Below are 17,108 nucleotides of genomic sequence, written 5' to 3'. Positions count from 1 at the left end.
ACATAATATATAGAGGTCGAGGAGCTGATCCTCAGTAGTACAGGAGGTCGCAGGTTTCCTGCTGCCATCAACTTCCTGTAGCATTTATCCAGTATATATGAGCTTCTTCAACATTGCAAGAAGGCTATAGCAGCTACAAATAAGCTGTTTAAAACTTGGGTTTCCAATTCACACTTGTTTCATCTTTCAGAAACGACATGTTATCTGTATTACTTTATACTTTTCCTATTTTAGCTGCAGGCATAAACTGTTAAGTGGGAATTTTAAAGCAATTGCAGTGGACTTGTTGTGAATTGTTGTGATTTTGAGATCAGAAAGCTGTCATATAAAGCTTAATTTACTCAGATTAGGCTCTCACTTGGAGGAGTATGGAATTTCTTTTTATTAATTATTCGTGTTTTATAACATTTTCTATATTAAGGTTTATGTTGTACCTCATGGTGAAATAACATTTCTTTCCTGCGCTGCTGTATTGTGGGGAATAACAAACACCCTTTTTATCACAGGATCACCAAGAAGAGCCCCTTAGGCGTCCGAAACTGGACTATTTTTGACCCCAACATTAATCTTTCTCAGGTCATCAACAACCGGAGGCACGCTCTAAAAGTCATTTCAGTGGCTTTTATTGACAGATGATACTGAGCAACCCTAACTTTAGAATTAAAATAAGAAAAGGCAGTAAAATCTTACTTTTTCTTAGCATATTTTGGAGATATATATATACATAAAGCTAAAGTTATAAAATTTTTGAATAATATTCAAGAAGGGGTATTGTTAATCATCTTTTGTTCTTTCAGGTATTGACTTTGCTGTGTTTTGATGCTAATGCTGCTCTGGTTAAATGCAAAGATAATTTTTTTATTGCGATTGTAATGCTAATGTTTGATTAATACCATGATGATTGCTGGGTCAGATGGTCATTCGGATGTGTTATTGTACAAGGGAGAGCTGAAGCCCTGTGTTTCCATGAACTTTTATCTCTGTTTTATTTTACCGAGTGCCTGTTTGTCAGATAAAGCCAGAAAGGTTGCTTGGTGATGTGGATTCAGCAAAATCTGAATAAGTCCTTCTGATTTCAGGGTGAATTTTATGCTATTACGTCGCCCTTTCAAAGTCTTTTATTTATTTGGGTAGAAAGTTCTCCGATCCTGTTGTTTGTCCAAACTTAAGCTTCCTGGCGATCATACAATTAGTTTGGTGTTTTTCCCAGTTTTGAGTCTGATTCAGGGTTAGCTGTTGATATTAATTTAATAATTAAATTCTTTATATTTTGCAAGTTACGTAACATTATTTTTTTAGCTATGCTTTATGCTATCCTGCTATATGAAGAATATTCTGTTATTGTGAAATTGTTGACATTTTCCTACCATTCATTTGAATTCTTATTCTGGACTAGAAGGGAAATCTGTAGACATCAGCCCTATCAAATTTGATTTATTTTATTATTATTATTTTTTTTTCCCCAGCCGCCACTGCTGTAAGAGTCTCTGCTGGACGCACGAAGGCGCCATTTCCAAGCACATGACACAATATTTAATGAATAAGAGTTTCTGACTTATGCAGGTCGTTAGTAGTAAAAACCATAAAGCGCTCATTTGAAATGAGTAATGTCTTCCTCGCACGGATCCGGAAGCTTCACGTCCGTTCGGATCCCTGAATGAGAGTGGCAAATGGAGAGGTTCGGGACGCACAGTGTGGTTTTTATTGGGAAGCTTGTAATTTCAAGTCCTACGGAGACTTGAAATTTAGTCTTACTGAGCAAGAAACAACTACAAAGGATTTTAAGAGTGTTTACTAAAAATATCAAGCAGCACAGAGCTCATGCTCCATTCCATTACGCACAGAGGAGCGCTCACATGTCCCACCGGTCGCGCTCTCTTCTCAGTATGGGGCAACGCGGGGCAGCAGCGACGGTGACTGATGAGGAGCGCCGTGAAATCAGAGCCTTCAGCAACTCCAGCACCTTGCAACTCCCACGCTTTACTTCCTCGCTGCGCGTAAAGCGCGTTAGTGTCCAAATGCTCGTGCCATGGCTCGCGGGACATCCCAGGACTTTAATGATGGAGGAGCGCGTCTTCCTGTCCAATAAAGTTGAATAGCCTTTCCCGCCAAGAAATTTAGATCTTTTCTCTCTCTTTTATTTTATTTTTTGATATTTATTTTTTTTACCTTGAACATTGGAGAAGCGCTGCCCATCATGGGCGCTGCATCCTGAGGGGAGATGGATGTGGAGGTGAGGGATGCGAACGCCTCGGACTGCCCGCGGAATGAGGAACGCCAGCGTGCTGATCTTCACCATCGTGGTGGACATCCTTGGAAACGTGCTGGTCATCCTCTCCGTGTACAGGAACAAGAAGCTCAGGAATGCAGGTGAGGCGCAAAGGCGTGAGAAGGAATGTTGTGCGGTGGGGTCAATAAATGATGGAGATTTATACGGTGGAATAAATCTGTAAATTTACGACGGGACAGAAATATACCATTTCATTTGAGGGAGTCGATTTATTTTTACGTTATTTGTGCTCAACTTTATTTATAGGAGTGATAAATAATAATATTAAAAAAAAAATGTTTTGGCGTGGTTCGACCTGTTCTCCTTGTTTCGTTCATGACTAAAGTGATGCAAACCAACACGTTTCCTCTGACCCCCTTGCTTAACAATCCGCCTCCAGTCTCAGTGTCTGCACTTTCTGCAGCCTTGCATGCCAGCCTTCATATCAGTCTATTATAACACTCTACTCCCTCTGGCTGCCTGGCTGCTGTACCCTTGGCTTCTCCGGTCCAGATAAATCACACCCCTCCTTATATCATGACCTGAAGTGTCCCATGAGCAGCCAAGGTGAGAGGCACTGTCACTCTGACTGTAGCTCCCGTTGCCTCTCTGAACATGTTTTAAATCTATATCATATTTTTCCCCACTCCACAGTCCTTCTACATTTGTGATGCTCTGACTGGACTTGTCCAATTTTTTGTTTTTGTTTGTTTTCTTCCACCCTTTCTTGCAATACAGTTAAAAATATCTCCAGTGGAATAGATGATGTCTCGTGTGTTAGGCAGCATAAAGGTCCTCATTTATGTAGCAAAACAACAGCTCTGTATCTTTCCTTGTTATTTACTTTTTTTAAAATTCACAATCTCTTGTTTGATCTTCATGAACACAGACAATAAACACAGGGGAATCTTCTTAGCAATCGGAAGGAACTGTAGCTTCCTAAAATCTGCACTTTTGAACCTAAGTTGTATACTCAGGGATCTTTTAGGAATTAGAATATTTATGCAGGACCGAAAGATGTCATGTCTTATATTGCTTGTAATGTTTGTTTATTTTTGTTACATTTTGTTGGTAGAAAAAAAAACCAACCTAGAATTTATTTCTTTGCTTTTATCTTTTCTTCATTATTTTATGAGCTAAAAAAAGACAGGTGACATCTGAAAATCTTTGACTCTTTATATATATATATATATATATATATATATATATATATTTATATACCATCATAAAGTACAAACCCCCACCCCCCCTTTCTTTATGTAAATGTTAACACTCATTTCCCATCAATGTTGAACAAGACATTCACACTTTTGCAGTGTTTAACCATAATGGGTTGAAAGCAATTTGTTATTTTTTTACTTTGGTGATCTGTTCTGTTGCTCCAGGACAGATTTAAATGCTTTTCTAAACTTTGCTGGAGGTACTGTAGAGCTCCCATCCTGAGCCTATAATCTCATTTGCTGATATAATGTCACTGTGAGCTCTGAAGGCCTCATCATATTATTTACATTGTTTTGGTGACCATCCCAATCATTCTACGTCCCAGTGCGCGTCATTTTGGAAAGCTACAACTCCCACTAGGATGTAAACTAGCGTGCAGACAGAGCGTTGCGACATTCGGGCTGATTTTCTGCGACTCTTTTCTTGTAAAGTCAGTCTGAGGTTTATTTGGTCTGTATAGATTTTATTGCCACTTCCTGAGGGAGTCAAGGATTCAGTTTTGTCTTGCTTTGTGGCTGAATCGTCAGACCAGAAGTCATCTGGGGTTGACAATCATATGTGTTGTCGTTTGTCATTCTCCCCTGTAAAACACGTGGTTTATCCACAGCGAGGGAAGCACCAAAAATAAACCAAAAATAGCTTTTTGTGTTTTTGGTGAAAACCCAGTGCAAGAAAAATATGTCAAGTCTCCCTATAGCATGAACACATGTGGCAAAAATAAACTTTCTTTATCAAAATGTGGGTAAGTAAGATGTGGAACAGAGGCCCACAATTCTTTAACTCTTCGAAATTGAAAAGAAAAGAAAACACACCAATCAAGTAAGACAAATATAAGTTAATCTTTATCAATTGGAAAACAACTGGAGTAAAGTGCATTCCGCTGTGAACCTGTGATTGCAGTCCGAGTTAGTGGCTGTTTTTGGTTTGGGTGACGTGACCTGTTCTCCAGGGATCCTGTCTGTCTGTCATGAAGTTTAGCAAAAGTGTCGGCACTGAAAAAAAAAAAAAAATGGCTGTATATTTGTATATTCCTGACCAAGATTACAGCCACACAGAATTATGGGAAGGAAATAAATAACACATAATAATCAAAACAAGCAAAGAAAAACAAAGACAAAGTGCGATCGAACCGCAGCGGCCTTTCATGAAGAACAATGACATTCCTTCCTCTCTGCATTTTTTTAAGATTCTCTGAACGGATGGGGGGTATTAAGAGTTCAACAGCTTCTTGCTGATCGTTTGAAGACCACTGTGTGTAGTAGCAAATTTACTGCTTTGCTGAAATCTGTCAAAGCCCTGGGAACATTTCAAAGCAACAATTTGGAGCAGACAAAAATTTAAGTTCCTTAGGTAAAACTGGACGTTTTGCCAGCAGAGCCTTATGAATAAAAATAAAAACCATATCAACTCTGTTGTATACGGAGGAGGAAAGATGCCCAACCAACTCAGTCATAGAGAAAGCAAAGCTGTGTCAAGACATTCACCTTCTGAAATCAAAAGCTGCTTGCATGTACAGCATCTCACCATAATCGATAATGAACAGACGGGCGATTTCAACAAATGTTTGTTTGCAATGAAGGGCTAGATTTCATCCTGAAGTACAAATCAAGTTTCATTTTAAATCTCCTAAGCAGATTCGCAGAAGCTCTTCAACCCACGTTCAAGTACTTGTAGGAAAACACACTTTAAATAAATAGACTATCAGGCAAGAGAAAAAAAATCCTGGATTGTCAAAGTCTTACCAGCAAGGCTTTGATCGACTGATTAACTTTTCATTTTGTTTGAAATGTAGTCTGAAGTACTCTTGCCTGTGCTGCATTGAAAGCAGACGTATATAAAAGATTATATAAAACTCAGTATGGCTTGAATGCCTTAATATAAGTAATTTTAAAAAGCGAACAAAAAAACAACAAAAAAACAAAAACAAAGCCAAAACGGAGCCTTGGGGCAAACGTTCAGCTATTTCTAGAAAGTCTGGATTTTGTTCTTCTGCTCCTGCCTGTTAAATCATTTTCACATGTCATTTCAGAGCCTTCACAAAAGCTGCAATTCCCACGTTTAGCCCAGAGAACATTTGTAAAGCCCAGGATAGAGTGATTATTGAAAGATTTCTAAAAGTGCCACAATGCAATTTTGAGTTTTCTGTCCAAGACTCCAATGAGATGAATTTTACAGCATTAGTGGCAGTGATGGTGCTGCGACTACTTCCAAAACCAGACCTAAAAATAACAAACAAACTTCAAACTGACCAGAGATGAAGTCAGGAAACTATGTATTTTTTATGGATCTGTGTTAGAATAATTTAATGTTTCTGTTTTGCGTTAATGGCGTAGCTGGCCGGGCTCAGACAACGGGGCAGGAGTGAATGACCTCACGCTGTTTGACTGTGGACACTGCAGTGATTGCAGACCTCACTGCCCTCCCGGCTCTAATTGGTCAGAGCGTAGAGGCGATCTGTCAGTGTGAAAGAGTGCTAACCTGAAACTCCAGCGGAGCCTTTAGATGCTGTTCATGGTCGTTGAGTGTCTGAAATGGTTACAGCTGTAAACAATCTCTGCTCTGTTCTTATCAAGCTATTTATAGCCGTGTTTGGCTCCCCGTCGTATGAAAGTTTAATTGAACGGAGCTTTCAAACGGATGCAGCTGAATAGCTCCAAACAGCTGTCCACCATGAAAACCCCATCTCTGTGATGGATGGTTGCTTTGTGGGGGCCCATTAGGAGACACGGGGGCGGTCGTTCTCTGCTTAAAGGATTGAAATCATGACTGACAATAGGTGAAAGCAACATTCAAACTTTTTTTTTTGTGGCTTGAACACGTTATCGTTCCTTTCTTTCTCTCTGTAATACGCTTTTCTAAGGCAGCTGGTTTTTTGCATCTCGGCACACAACGGCAGCAGCAGCAGCAGCAGCAGCAACAGCAGCAGCAGCAGCAGCAGGACCGTTCCGCTTGGCTTCACTCTACATGCTGCATCCCCCTGTCTTCCACCACAACAAACACGGACATGTGCACATATGCATTCTGTACAGCCGCTGGTGCATGCCAATGGAAACTGTATCTGTGCACAAGCAAAGATTGGTATCTATCTATCTATCTATCTATCTATCTATCTATCTATCTATCTATCTATCTATCTATCTATCTATCTATCTATCTATCTATCTATCTATCTATCTGTCTATCTGTCTGTCTGTCTGTCTATATATAGATAGATATAAGTAGCTGTAGGACTGCCAATGGAATGTTAATTCTAGAGTTTCCCAATGGGGTTAGCCTTACTAAAAATACACTCACAAAATGCAGGAGAGAGAGAGAAGGAGGAAAGGAGCAGATGGAAAGAGAAAATTCAAAGCAAGAGCCAGTGCCTGAATATGTCTGTGTGTGTGTGTGTGTGTGTGTGTGTGTGTGTGTGCGTGTGCGTGTGTGTGTGTGTGTTTGGTTTGTGCCACCGTGTTGAGAGCGGTGGGTCATGGGGCATGTAAGGTTTGGGGATGAAGTTGAATTTTGTGAAATCATGCATTACATCCCTGCATCTCTCCAGAGTCATGAGCTCCTTACTCCACCCTGTTGAAAAAAACCCCAAAAAAACCCTCCTAAAAACAGGAAAAAAATCCAGAGGGAGGGTTAATTGAGTCAGTGGACTTACTGAGTCAGACCAGAAGGCAATTTAAATTGACAGCACAGATCCATGGGGAATATCACTCTGTACATTACGTTTAGCATGTCTTCTTCTTCCCGACAACAAAATCATGGCAGGCATTTTGTCGTACGTTGGGATTATCCGGCTAAATCTGGATCTCTATCTCCTGGAAGAGCTTGCTCGTTTAAATTGTAGCACATTTTGTGATGTGCTCAATAAACCTATTGATGTTCTGAGTCTTTGGTTTTGGGTTCGGTCAATGGACTCCTCTGATGACAGTGATTTTCGCTGGCCGGACTCGTCGCAGGCTACATCACTTCAAGGCAACTCAAGTCAGCTTAATCTTAAACTTGTCCAAATCCCCGGGCCCCCCTAACATAACTCAGTGCAGTCACCAGCGTCTCATCAGCTCTGATGTCCTTGCTGAAAGGTTGTTCTCGCCTATTTATCATAATTTGAGTGAAGAAAATGTAATCTAATCTGAGATTAAGCCACGCACTGCTGACAGAAAGATTCAAGCAATGCCACCACTCCCACACGTTCCCCCCCCAACCCCCATTCCTGTTTTTTTTTTTCTCTTCCTTTCTGTGAATTCATCTTTCCTTCAGAGGTGTTTAAATATAGCCGAGTGAATCAAAGCACAGTACGGCGCGTCACGTTTCCAGCGCGAGCGGTCAGAGTGACGGGACGCGGATGGTGGGTCCCGGGTGCACGTGTGCACACAGCCGTAGGAAGGAGGAGAATGAAAAGCTACTTGGCTGGCAGCCTTTCTGTTCGTCACACTCTTCTGCATCTTTGGTCTTTTTAGGAGTTATCTCCAGTGTTCTCCTGTTGTTTCCTTTGTAATATGAATGAATCAAACTTGAGAAAAAGTTGAATCTGATTTGCTTGACTATTCGAATGATCAAAAACCTTACGCTGCAGAAAATGTCTTTTTTTTTTTTTACATGCTGTTCTGTTATACTTCCACAAACTTAAGTCTGTTTTATTTGTATTTCATGACACAACTCATCTCATTTCTATTAAGTGAATAGAAATTATACATAGTTTTGATTTAAAGTAAAATCTGAAAAGTGTGGCATCCGGTTTTCTTTGCCTTCCTGGGTCAAAACAAATTCTCAATTTACCTGCAAGTCTTTTCGTTTGTCTCCATCAGCTTCAAACACTTAAAGACTGAAGTATTGCATAATGATTCAAGGTCAGTTGAGCTGCAATGGACAGCAATTGTCTAATCAACTGTGCAATCTTAAAACAATTATGGTGTTATCTGACCAGAGTAACTTTGTCCACATATTTGCTGCATTCCTTCACTTGGGGAGGCTCTATGTGTATTATTTAGGAGAATTTGAGGAGATTTGAAAGTGATTGCACTGGATTTCATCTTGGGGTATCACAGTACAACGGGCTGAAAATAAATATTCACCACACTTTTCAGATTTTGATGTTCTTCTATCTTGAAAATTGTTTAATGCTTTTTGTTGGTCTGTCAAAACAAAACAAAACAAACAAAAACAAAATCCAAATGAGATTCATAGAAGTTTGTGGATCTAGCATAAGGGCAGCAGCACTTTTGCAGAGCCCTTTGCTTTCACAAATACTGAGACGATCGAGAAAGAACTATTGTTTTCATTTTTTCACCAAACAAGGAGCGCTCACTGGGGAAATTGGCTAGGCGACCCCCTCAGCTTCCAGGAGACTCTAAAAGCAAGAGTCAGTTGATATGATGGCACGTTTCACTTGGCGGACAGTTTTTTTGTGCGAGTGCAGGCCGCTGTAAAATCAAATAATTACAGAGCGGTGTCAGAGAAGTTAAAGGCTCCTTGTCAGCTGTCCCTGCCGGACTGTACCAAATCAGCATTCGTGCCGAGCCGCGTCCGACTCACTCACACTCGATAATTATAGCTCCAGAAGAGGCCGGTGGGCACGGCTCTCTCCTTGTATGCAGGTGTGAGAACAAGTTTGTCAGTCGCCTGTTTTGCACTAAAACAACAGTTTGCCTGAGTGCTGCAGCTCTGGGCGTGATGAGCATCATTCCGGCCAACTTGGCTAATTACACCACACTGGGAGGTAATGGTGTGTCCAATGTTTTTCATAATGAATGACAGAAAAAACAAAGTCAGTCATCTGGCCTCTGCGCAGCGATCCTCTCAGCGGTGTTTTAGCACTTACCTCACCCTCCAGACGATAAGTGCTGGAGAGCGGTTCAGCCGCAGAGACCTGCAAAGCTGGAGCATGCCCTGTGCAGCAGGCGAGCATGATAGCATTGGGTCACATGATGTCAGCAAGGAATCAAACCTCTGCACAGTGACAAATGCACACGGCGAGTGCTGCCAGCATCACAAATGCAATCTGACAGATTTGCCCACTGAGCTAAATCGAGGACGAGGAACAAATGCTTTTATTTTTATCTCAGTAGACTTTAGAGATGGCTTTTAGGGGGCTGAAAATTTGTAGTCCCTGACGGATCGAGTTGCCAGAAAAAAAATAAAAACAATAGCACGATAAACATCTACATTATTTTTTTCTATATGATGAAGAGGGGAAAAAAAGTCCTTCTGGAAATGTAGGATTATAACACCGCTCAATTGCTGTTTTTCTTTAATTAATCCAGTTGAGGAAGGTACGTTTTAATTAGTCCAGTGGTGCCTGGGGTGCAGGTTGTGTAACAAGCTCTGGATTCTATGGACAAATACTTGACATGTGTTTTAAATCGACATAAAATTATATCTGTCAGTGAGTGCTGCTGTCCCAGCTGTATGAATGACCCAACCTGCATGTAGTCTCTCCAACTTCACAAACTCAATTATAACTCTGCATACATTATTTACAGATAGCGTAGTTTTATCCATGTAACGCTGCATGGGAAAGTCAATTCTGGGTAATGACTATGACAAGCACTATCTAATTAAATCTTCATTCACTTTTCGTATTGTTTCTTGTCCCGTGTGGATTGTGAGACATTGTTCTACTGCAGTAAATCATTTATTTGCATGGGCAACGTGTTTTACTTCGGGGTGAGTTTCACCTTTCATGAACAGCAGCTTTACAGAATGCAGTCTTTATCAGCCAGCATCCATTCACAGCATACCAGACAGTGATTTGTTTTTAAAAGCAGACCCGGCTTGTCGTACTAGTTTATGTTTAAGCTATCAATCTTCTCATCTGACACAGTGTTTATGGTTTGATTTTCCTCCCCCCACTCCAGCGGCGGTATAACAGTATTAAGCGTCGTTTTTAATTATTCGTGTCTTGTGACAAGATCCAGTGTCATAGCAGCCCCAGTTCTTCTGATGCTGTTTTAGTTGAGTGTGTCATCCAGCTGCTGTGAAACTAACAGAGTGTTTTATTGTGATGCTTCTTTCAAAAAAGGCTGCCTTTTGATTTTCTCGTAATCGGTTTTACTGAAATTCCTGTGAGTTTTATGTGGGGAAGCGAACATGGCTGGCAGAAAACCATGAGAGATTTGAGGTTTTTCACACGACGAAACACCGACGCAAATTTTTTACCAAAAAACAGAACGAGACGATATCATGCTGAGTTTCTTCCTGTTGGTCTGAGAAAGGGTGAAGAAAATAACATCTGCTCACACCACAAAGACAATGTTAACAAATAACTGAGAAAGATGAAATTATCATCTGACTGTAGAGCTGGGTCCGACCCTGGTAAAGTACTTGGCTGGATTTTGTCTTAAATAATGAACAGGGACGTCTTTGTACCAATTTGTCTGATGCTGATCCCCACATGTGACTTTGTCTCACAGACAAAAGGCACATGTGGGGATCCCCTTGGTTCCACCTGAGCGTCCCTATTTAATATCTACATGCTTCCGCTAGATCAGATAAGAACAAACTGTACAATTAGTTGTCATAACTACGCAGATGATACGCAGGTCTACATTGCATTGTTACTAAGCAACTCCAAACTCATTGAGCAAAGGCTTAAAACAAATCAGTTTTAAGCCTCACATTAAGTTTTTATTATCCTCTAATCAGGAACAAACTTCCAGAGAACTGCAAAAATGTTGAAAAAGTGAGTTTCCTTAAATCAAGGCTAAAAACCCATTTGTTTGGCGCAGCCTTTGATCAATAACATCTGGAACGTCATAAAGCGTTATGTGTTTTTCAATCTGTCATTTCCCCTTACATTACCAATGCAAAGTGGCGAAGAAGGGAAGACAATTTTTGCCTGTTTGTTGTTTTATCTGCCTTCTGATTATGGAAAGTACTTTGAATTGCCCTGTTGCTGAAAATGTGTTATGCATATAAAATGTCTTTGCCTTCAGAAAGTGGAACACCTTTTCAAGTCTGAAGGGGCTGACATTCAAATATAAATACCATTTTTACATAGTTCGCAAAGTCATGAGTACAGTTATACGTGTTCAACTCATTTTGATGTACATTGATTTCTAAAAATATATCCGTCCCTTAACGCAGGCCAGATTTTGTCAGGGTTAAATCTATTCTTCTGGGATTTAATGTGATGAGCCGATATAAAATGGCGCCTGATTTTGAAACGGAAGTAAATTCATTTTTTCATTACCTCTTTGTAGATCTGAAAAGCATGACATATAATCATATATTTAATTTTGTATTTCACCTTTATTTAGAAATGTAGACACACACGCTCAATCATTTGTTGTACAATCTGTTGTACAATGTTTTGTTGTACAAATTGTAGTATGATTCATACAACAAATTAAATTAAAAATACAAAGAAAAGCCGAATGTGAAAAATGCTTTTTGTTGTAGGACATAATTGCTTATTTTTAGATGATATAGTAAGTTAGAGTCACTGGTAATAAGTACTGATTCATAAACAATTCACATTACATGAGAAACATAATTTCTTTCTATAAAAGTAAGAATTTGTTTTTTTGGGGGTTTTTTGAAGATGTTCCAAATTTGACAAAAAAGCTAGAATTTCTCCTACCTAAGCACTAAAATATTTACAACAAATCACAAACTCAGTAGCAATACCTCATGCAGACACTGCAGCAGGGCAATCAGGGATTTCAGCCTTAGTTTTGCTGAGGTACAAGAAATGTGAGTAAGATCAACACAAGGGTGTGGGTTGCACTCCACCTGCGCTTTGGTCAGCTTAGCATAAGGCCATTGCTACATGGAGCAGAATGGCTTTGAATTGATTTTTGAGCTGGTGCCACATTCAGTGCACAAACCTCATAACCACGTTATCCATCCACCAGCGCTAGATAACAGGAGAGAAAAATAAACTGAAAAGTTTGGAGAGGAAATAATTTGTGCTTCCAAGATCCAACATTTAAAAATATATATATATATTTAATGGAGGTTGAATGAATGAGATATCTTAAGACAACCTTCAGTGCGCTTGTCTTTTGTTTCCATCTGAAAATTACCATACTTGTAGAGGATTTAAAAATCAGATTTCCACTAAAATGTGGTTTCAGGAGAGACACAAAGAGAGACTGGAAGTTAAGAATTGATTGACAAAAACCCAGTCCTGAAAAATATGGAAGTATTTAACTTTATATATATATATATATATATATATATATATATATATATATATATATATATATATATATATATATATATATATATATATATATATATATATATATATATATATATATATATATATATATATATATATATATATCTAATTTGATATACAATTTGACATTTGAAACCTGGTGGTGGGAGTATCAAGCTCTGGGAATGTTTTGCTTTGGGCTGGGCGAATTCCTGCAAAAATAATCTGTTACAGCTTGTGCAGTCTTGGGAAGTTTATCTTTCAGCACGTCAATGTCCATAAACAACAAAGCCAGAAATACAACATAATGGTCAGAGTACTTCATGTGTTAGAACGACCCAGCAAAGTCCAAACTTAAATCCAGCTGACAATCTGTGGCAAGATCTGAAAATGGATTTTCACATACTCTCTCCATTCAATCTGACAGAAGTTGAGTTATTTTGTAAAGAGAAATTGAAAAAAATAAATAAATAAAAAAATCAATTTCTAAATGTGAAAAGCTGGCAGAGACACCTCATTCCTCCATAAGAAATCAAGTTGTAATTCCAGCAAAAGGTAATTCTGACATTAATGAATATACAGCTTAGGGTTCAGATTGTTATATCTGAAATGTTTATATATAGGGTTAGGTTTAGGGTTCACCATCATGCACTACTTTGTGTTGGACTATAAGATTAAGTGTGTGATAGCAGCATAGGAATACAACGATCCTTTAGCAACAGCTAACACATTGCATTTTTTTGTATCATATTAACCTCTGATTTTAGTAGAACTCCAGACTTATTTTTAAGGCAACTACTGATGAAATGTCTTACAGAACTCATTAAGGACATTGAAAAAAAAAAAGATATTCTCACACATTCACACATTGCGACATGCCCAGACACATGGATACTCTGACCTTCACTGAAGCTCACAATGTTCCCGGCAGCAGAGTCAGATTGCTCTTTCATAAGGAAAAATTGAGAGGACCACCAAAGTCAGACAGAAGACAAATATCAGTCTTTGTCATTTAAAGGGTACTGAATTTTTTAGATGGTACTGAAAGAACAGACCAGTAGATGACTGAAAAGAAAAGAAAAAGTCAGTACTGACCATGATGACAAAGCAAGATTAAGCAAGATGTACAAAATAGAAAGAGCTTGTGACAGAGAAGACTTTAATCCATTTACATGGACATGGACAGTAAAAAGAAATTATTTCAGTCCGTTGTAGTTGTTGTTTTGTGTTGAAACTCATGCAGCCAAGGTTCACGAATGATAATGAGAAATCAAGATGAAAAACCATTATCAGACTCTAATAAGACAGTTATGTTCTGCTTTTCTCTAACGGTTTGTTATGCACTGCTTTCTTAAGTCAGGCGCTGCTTCATATCGGTCCTCCGCTCTAAGTTGGTTAAATCTCTTTATTGCGTTACTGCTGCCGTAGACAGTGCATGTAGACATGGAGACAGGGTTCGATGAGTAATGCCTTAAACATACCAGAAAATACAATACAAAAACCACTCTTAAAAATCAAATAAATAATGTATTTTATGTTACCTGCTTCTAAAAGGAGCACAGTGGTGCAGTTGGTAGAGCTGTTGCCTTGCAATGCATGTGAAGTCCTTTTAAACTTGAACAATGTGTGATTTATTCACATTTTTCAGTGATCTTCAAAAACAAGAACTAGAGTCATTTTGCACTTGCTGTCAGTTCTTCTTTAATCCACACCTTTGCAAAAGCGTACCCATTCTGATCTTGATTAAATGTAAGCAAGTTGCGCCTCAACCAGAAGCTTTTTCTGTCCACCAACAACCCTCAGAGGCAACCCTGTCAGGATATTTCAAAATATGAAGGGGTAATTTATTTTGTTTTTGACATGTTTTCAGGAGAGGTCAGTCATTCCAGAAACTCAATATTGTTCTGATCTGTCCACTTCAAAACTACTACTGAGTCATATTTTTTATATTCCCTTGTTTTTGTTCTAGTTTTAACCAAGTGATGTCGGAGAATTTGAAGTAGACCTTCCTCTATTTTATTTCATCCACTTATTGAAAGGCACCAGGGTCCCTGGTAGCTTAACAGAGTCAACATGATGTAAACATCATGGAACAGTGTTTTTAGGTTCGAAAACCTTAACTTGACTACTACAAACATTCTTCTCATCCTTTTTGCCTAAATAGCTCATCCTTGTCTCAGGTGACCTTGAAACGGTTCTCCTGAATGCATTTGGTTTGACGATGTGGGCAGCTGCATCAGTCAAGTTTGAAGGCGCTTTATTGGAGCAGTGGAACCGGGGTCTCTTTCTTGTTAGACACCTTTAAGTCCATGGCGATGTAAAACAGGCTTCACTGAGTTTCTGAAAAACTTTCTGCTTCCTGGGCTGGTTTTGAATATTCTGACCAATTTCCTTTCATGTGAGGGTAAGAGTTTGGCTCAGGGTTTTGATACTTTGACATAATTGGGTGTTACTTCAGTACGCTTCAGTACACCGCTGTCCTTCACCCCACTGGAAATTCATGAACTGTGCTTAAAGACAGCATAGTCTTTAAGAGGGTACGGGTACATAGCTGTACCCGTACCCTCTTGTGCTGACAGCAATGTTCCACAATGACTGGACCATGGGAGACCTGCACTGTCAGGCCAGTGGCTTCATCATGGGCCCAACCTGACCTTCACCCCATTGGAAATTTATGAACTATGCTTAAAGACAGGTAACTGTCAAAAGAGGGACCAAATATCACTGATGAAACGAAAGTTTAACTTTAAGAACTTGTTGATGGCTCCAACTTTTCTGGGAATTCTTAAGGCAGCAGTTATCATATTAGACTAGACACTGAATTAGAAACGTTTTCAATCATTGAGGTTATTTGTTGTCAAATCATAATATTCTCGAAAATTAACAGCCAAAATGCTTCAGTAAATGCCCCCAAATTATGTTGACTTCTGGAACTTTGTAAAACAGCATGACTCACACTTTGCTTGTTAACTCCCTTTTGTCTCCAGGCAACATCTTTGTGGTGAGCTTGTCTGTAGCGGACCTGGTTGTGGCGCTGTACCCATACCCTCTTGTGCTGACAGCAATCTTCCACAATGACTGGACCATGGGAGACCTGCACTGTCAGGCCAGTGGCTTCATCATGGGCCTAAGCGTCATAGGCTCCATATTCAACATCACGGCCATAGCCATCAATCGTTACTGCTACATCTGCCACAGCCTCCACTACGACCGCCTGTATAGTCTGAGGAACACCTGCTGCTATCTGGGCCTCACTTGGTTGCTCACTGCCATCGCCACAGTGCCCAACTTCTTTGTCGGCTCTCTGCAGTACGACCCTCGCGTCTACTCCTGCACCTTCGCTCAGACTGTCAGCTCGTACTACACCATCTCGGTGGTGGTCATCCACTTTCTGATCCCGCTCCTGGTGGTGTCCTATTGCTACATGAGGATATGGGTTCTGGTGATTCAAGTGAAACACCGGGTAAAACCAGAACAAAGGACGAGACTGAAACCCAGCGACGTGAGGAACTTCCTGACTATGTTTATGGTGTTTGTGTTGTTTGCTGTGTGCTGGGCTCCACTGAACCTTATAGGTCTGGCTGTAGCTATAAACCCCGCAAAAGTGGCTCCCAACATACCTGAGTGGCTCTTTGTCACAAGTTACTTCATGGCATACTTCAACAGCTGCCTCAATGCCATCATCTATGGACTACTAAACCAAAACTTCCGTAAGGAGTACAAGACAATCCTCCTTGCCCTTTGCATCCCACGTTTGCTCCTCATGGAAACATCCAGGTGTGCCACCGAGGGCCTAAAGAGTAAGCCTTCACCGGCAATAACGAACAATAATATAGCTGAAATAAATGTATAAGTTGATGTTACACTGGACAAGTAATGGTGCCATGTTTCACTCAGTGCCTGTTTTGGATGTTTATCTTTGTTTCTTGTTTTTGAGTGTGGAGTGATTCAGATGTCCCCCAAAAATCTATCCACCATGGAAACTTGACATAAAGTACTCTGTTTCAAAGCATATCAGTGCCTCTCAATAATGTATTATTTCATGGTCCATCACTCACTGACTAGGTTTAAGTTTTTATTTGATTATGTCTTGTGACTCGTAAAATTACATAAGACTAATGTTAAAAAGCATTTGCAACACCGAAATGTTGGTCAAGCTAAAATTATATCCAACTGGTGTACAGTATTTGATCACAGGAATTACTGAGTCTGTGCAGTTTGGCATTGAGTTTATCACCAATCACTCACAGCGGAAACTTCACACTTGACCTCAGTCAATCGTGATTCTGTGCCTCTTGGTTTTTTTTTCCCATAAGACTCTAGAAACTGCTTTCCGAATGAAATACGGTGACAGTCCTTACTCTTATCTTGGATACATCTATGTGTGGTGGTTCTTGAAGCTCTGACTACAATTGTATTGCACACCCAAATTCTTTTCAGTGACCTTTGCTTCCTCTCAAAGCAGTG

General features: G+C 39.7%; 1 protein-coding gene across 1 annotated transcript; it reads left to right on the top strand.

Moving 5' to 3' along the window:
• Window positions 1-1,617: 1,617 nt before the first annotated feature.
• On the top strand, window positions 1,618-16,614 carry mtnr1c (melatonin receptor 1C). Its single transcript, XM_044126680.1, is given in 3 exon segments — window positions 1,618-2,274; window positions 2,276-2,370; window positions 15,629-16,614. Coding segments are annotated over 3 exon segments (1,014 nt in total). The 5' UTR covers window positions 1,618-2,221; the 3' UTR covers window positions 16,495-16,614.
• Window positions 16,615-17,108: the final 494 nt, after the last annotated feature.

This window comes from Gambusia affinis, linkage group LG09 (genome assembly GCF_019740435.1).
Source record: "Gambusia affinis linkage group LG09, SWU_Gaff_1.0, whole genome shotgun sequence".
Taxonomy (NCBI): domain Eukaryota; kingdom Metazoa; phylum Chordata; class Actinopteri; order Cyprinodontiformes; family Poeciliidae; genus Gambusia; species Gambusia affinis.
This window is presented reverse-complemented; position numbering and strand designations above follow the sequence as displayed.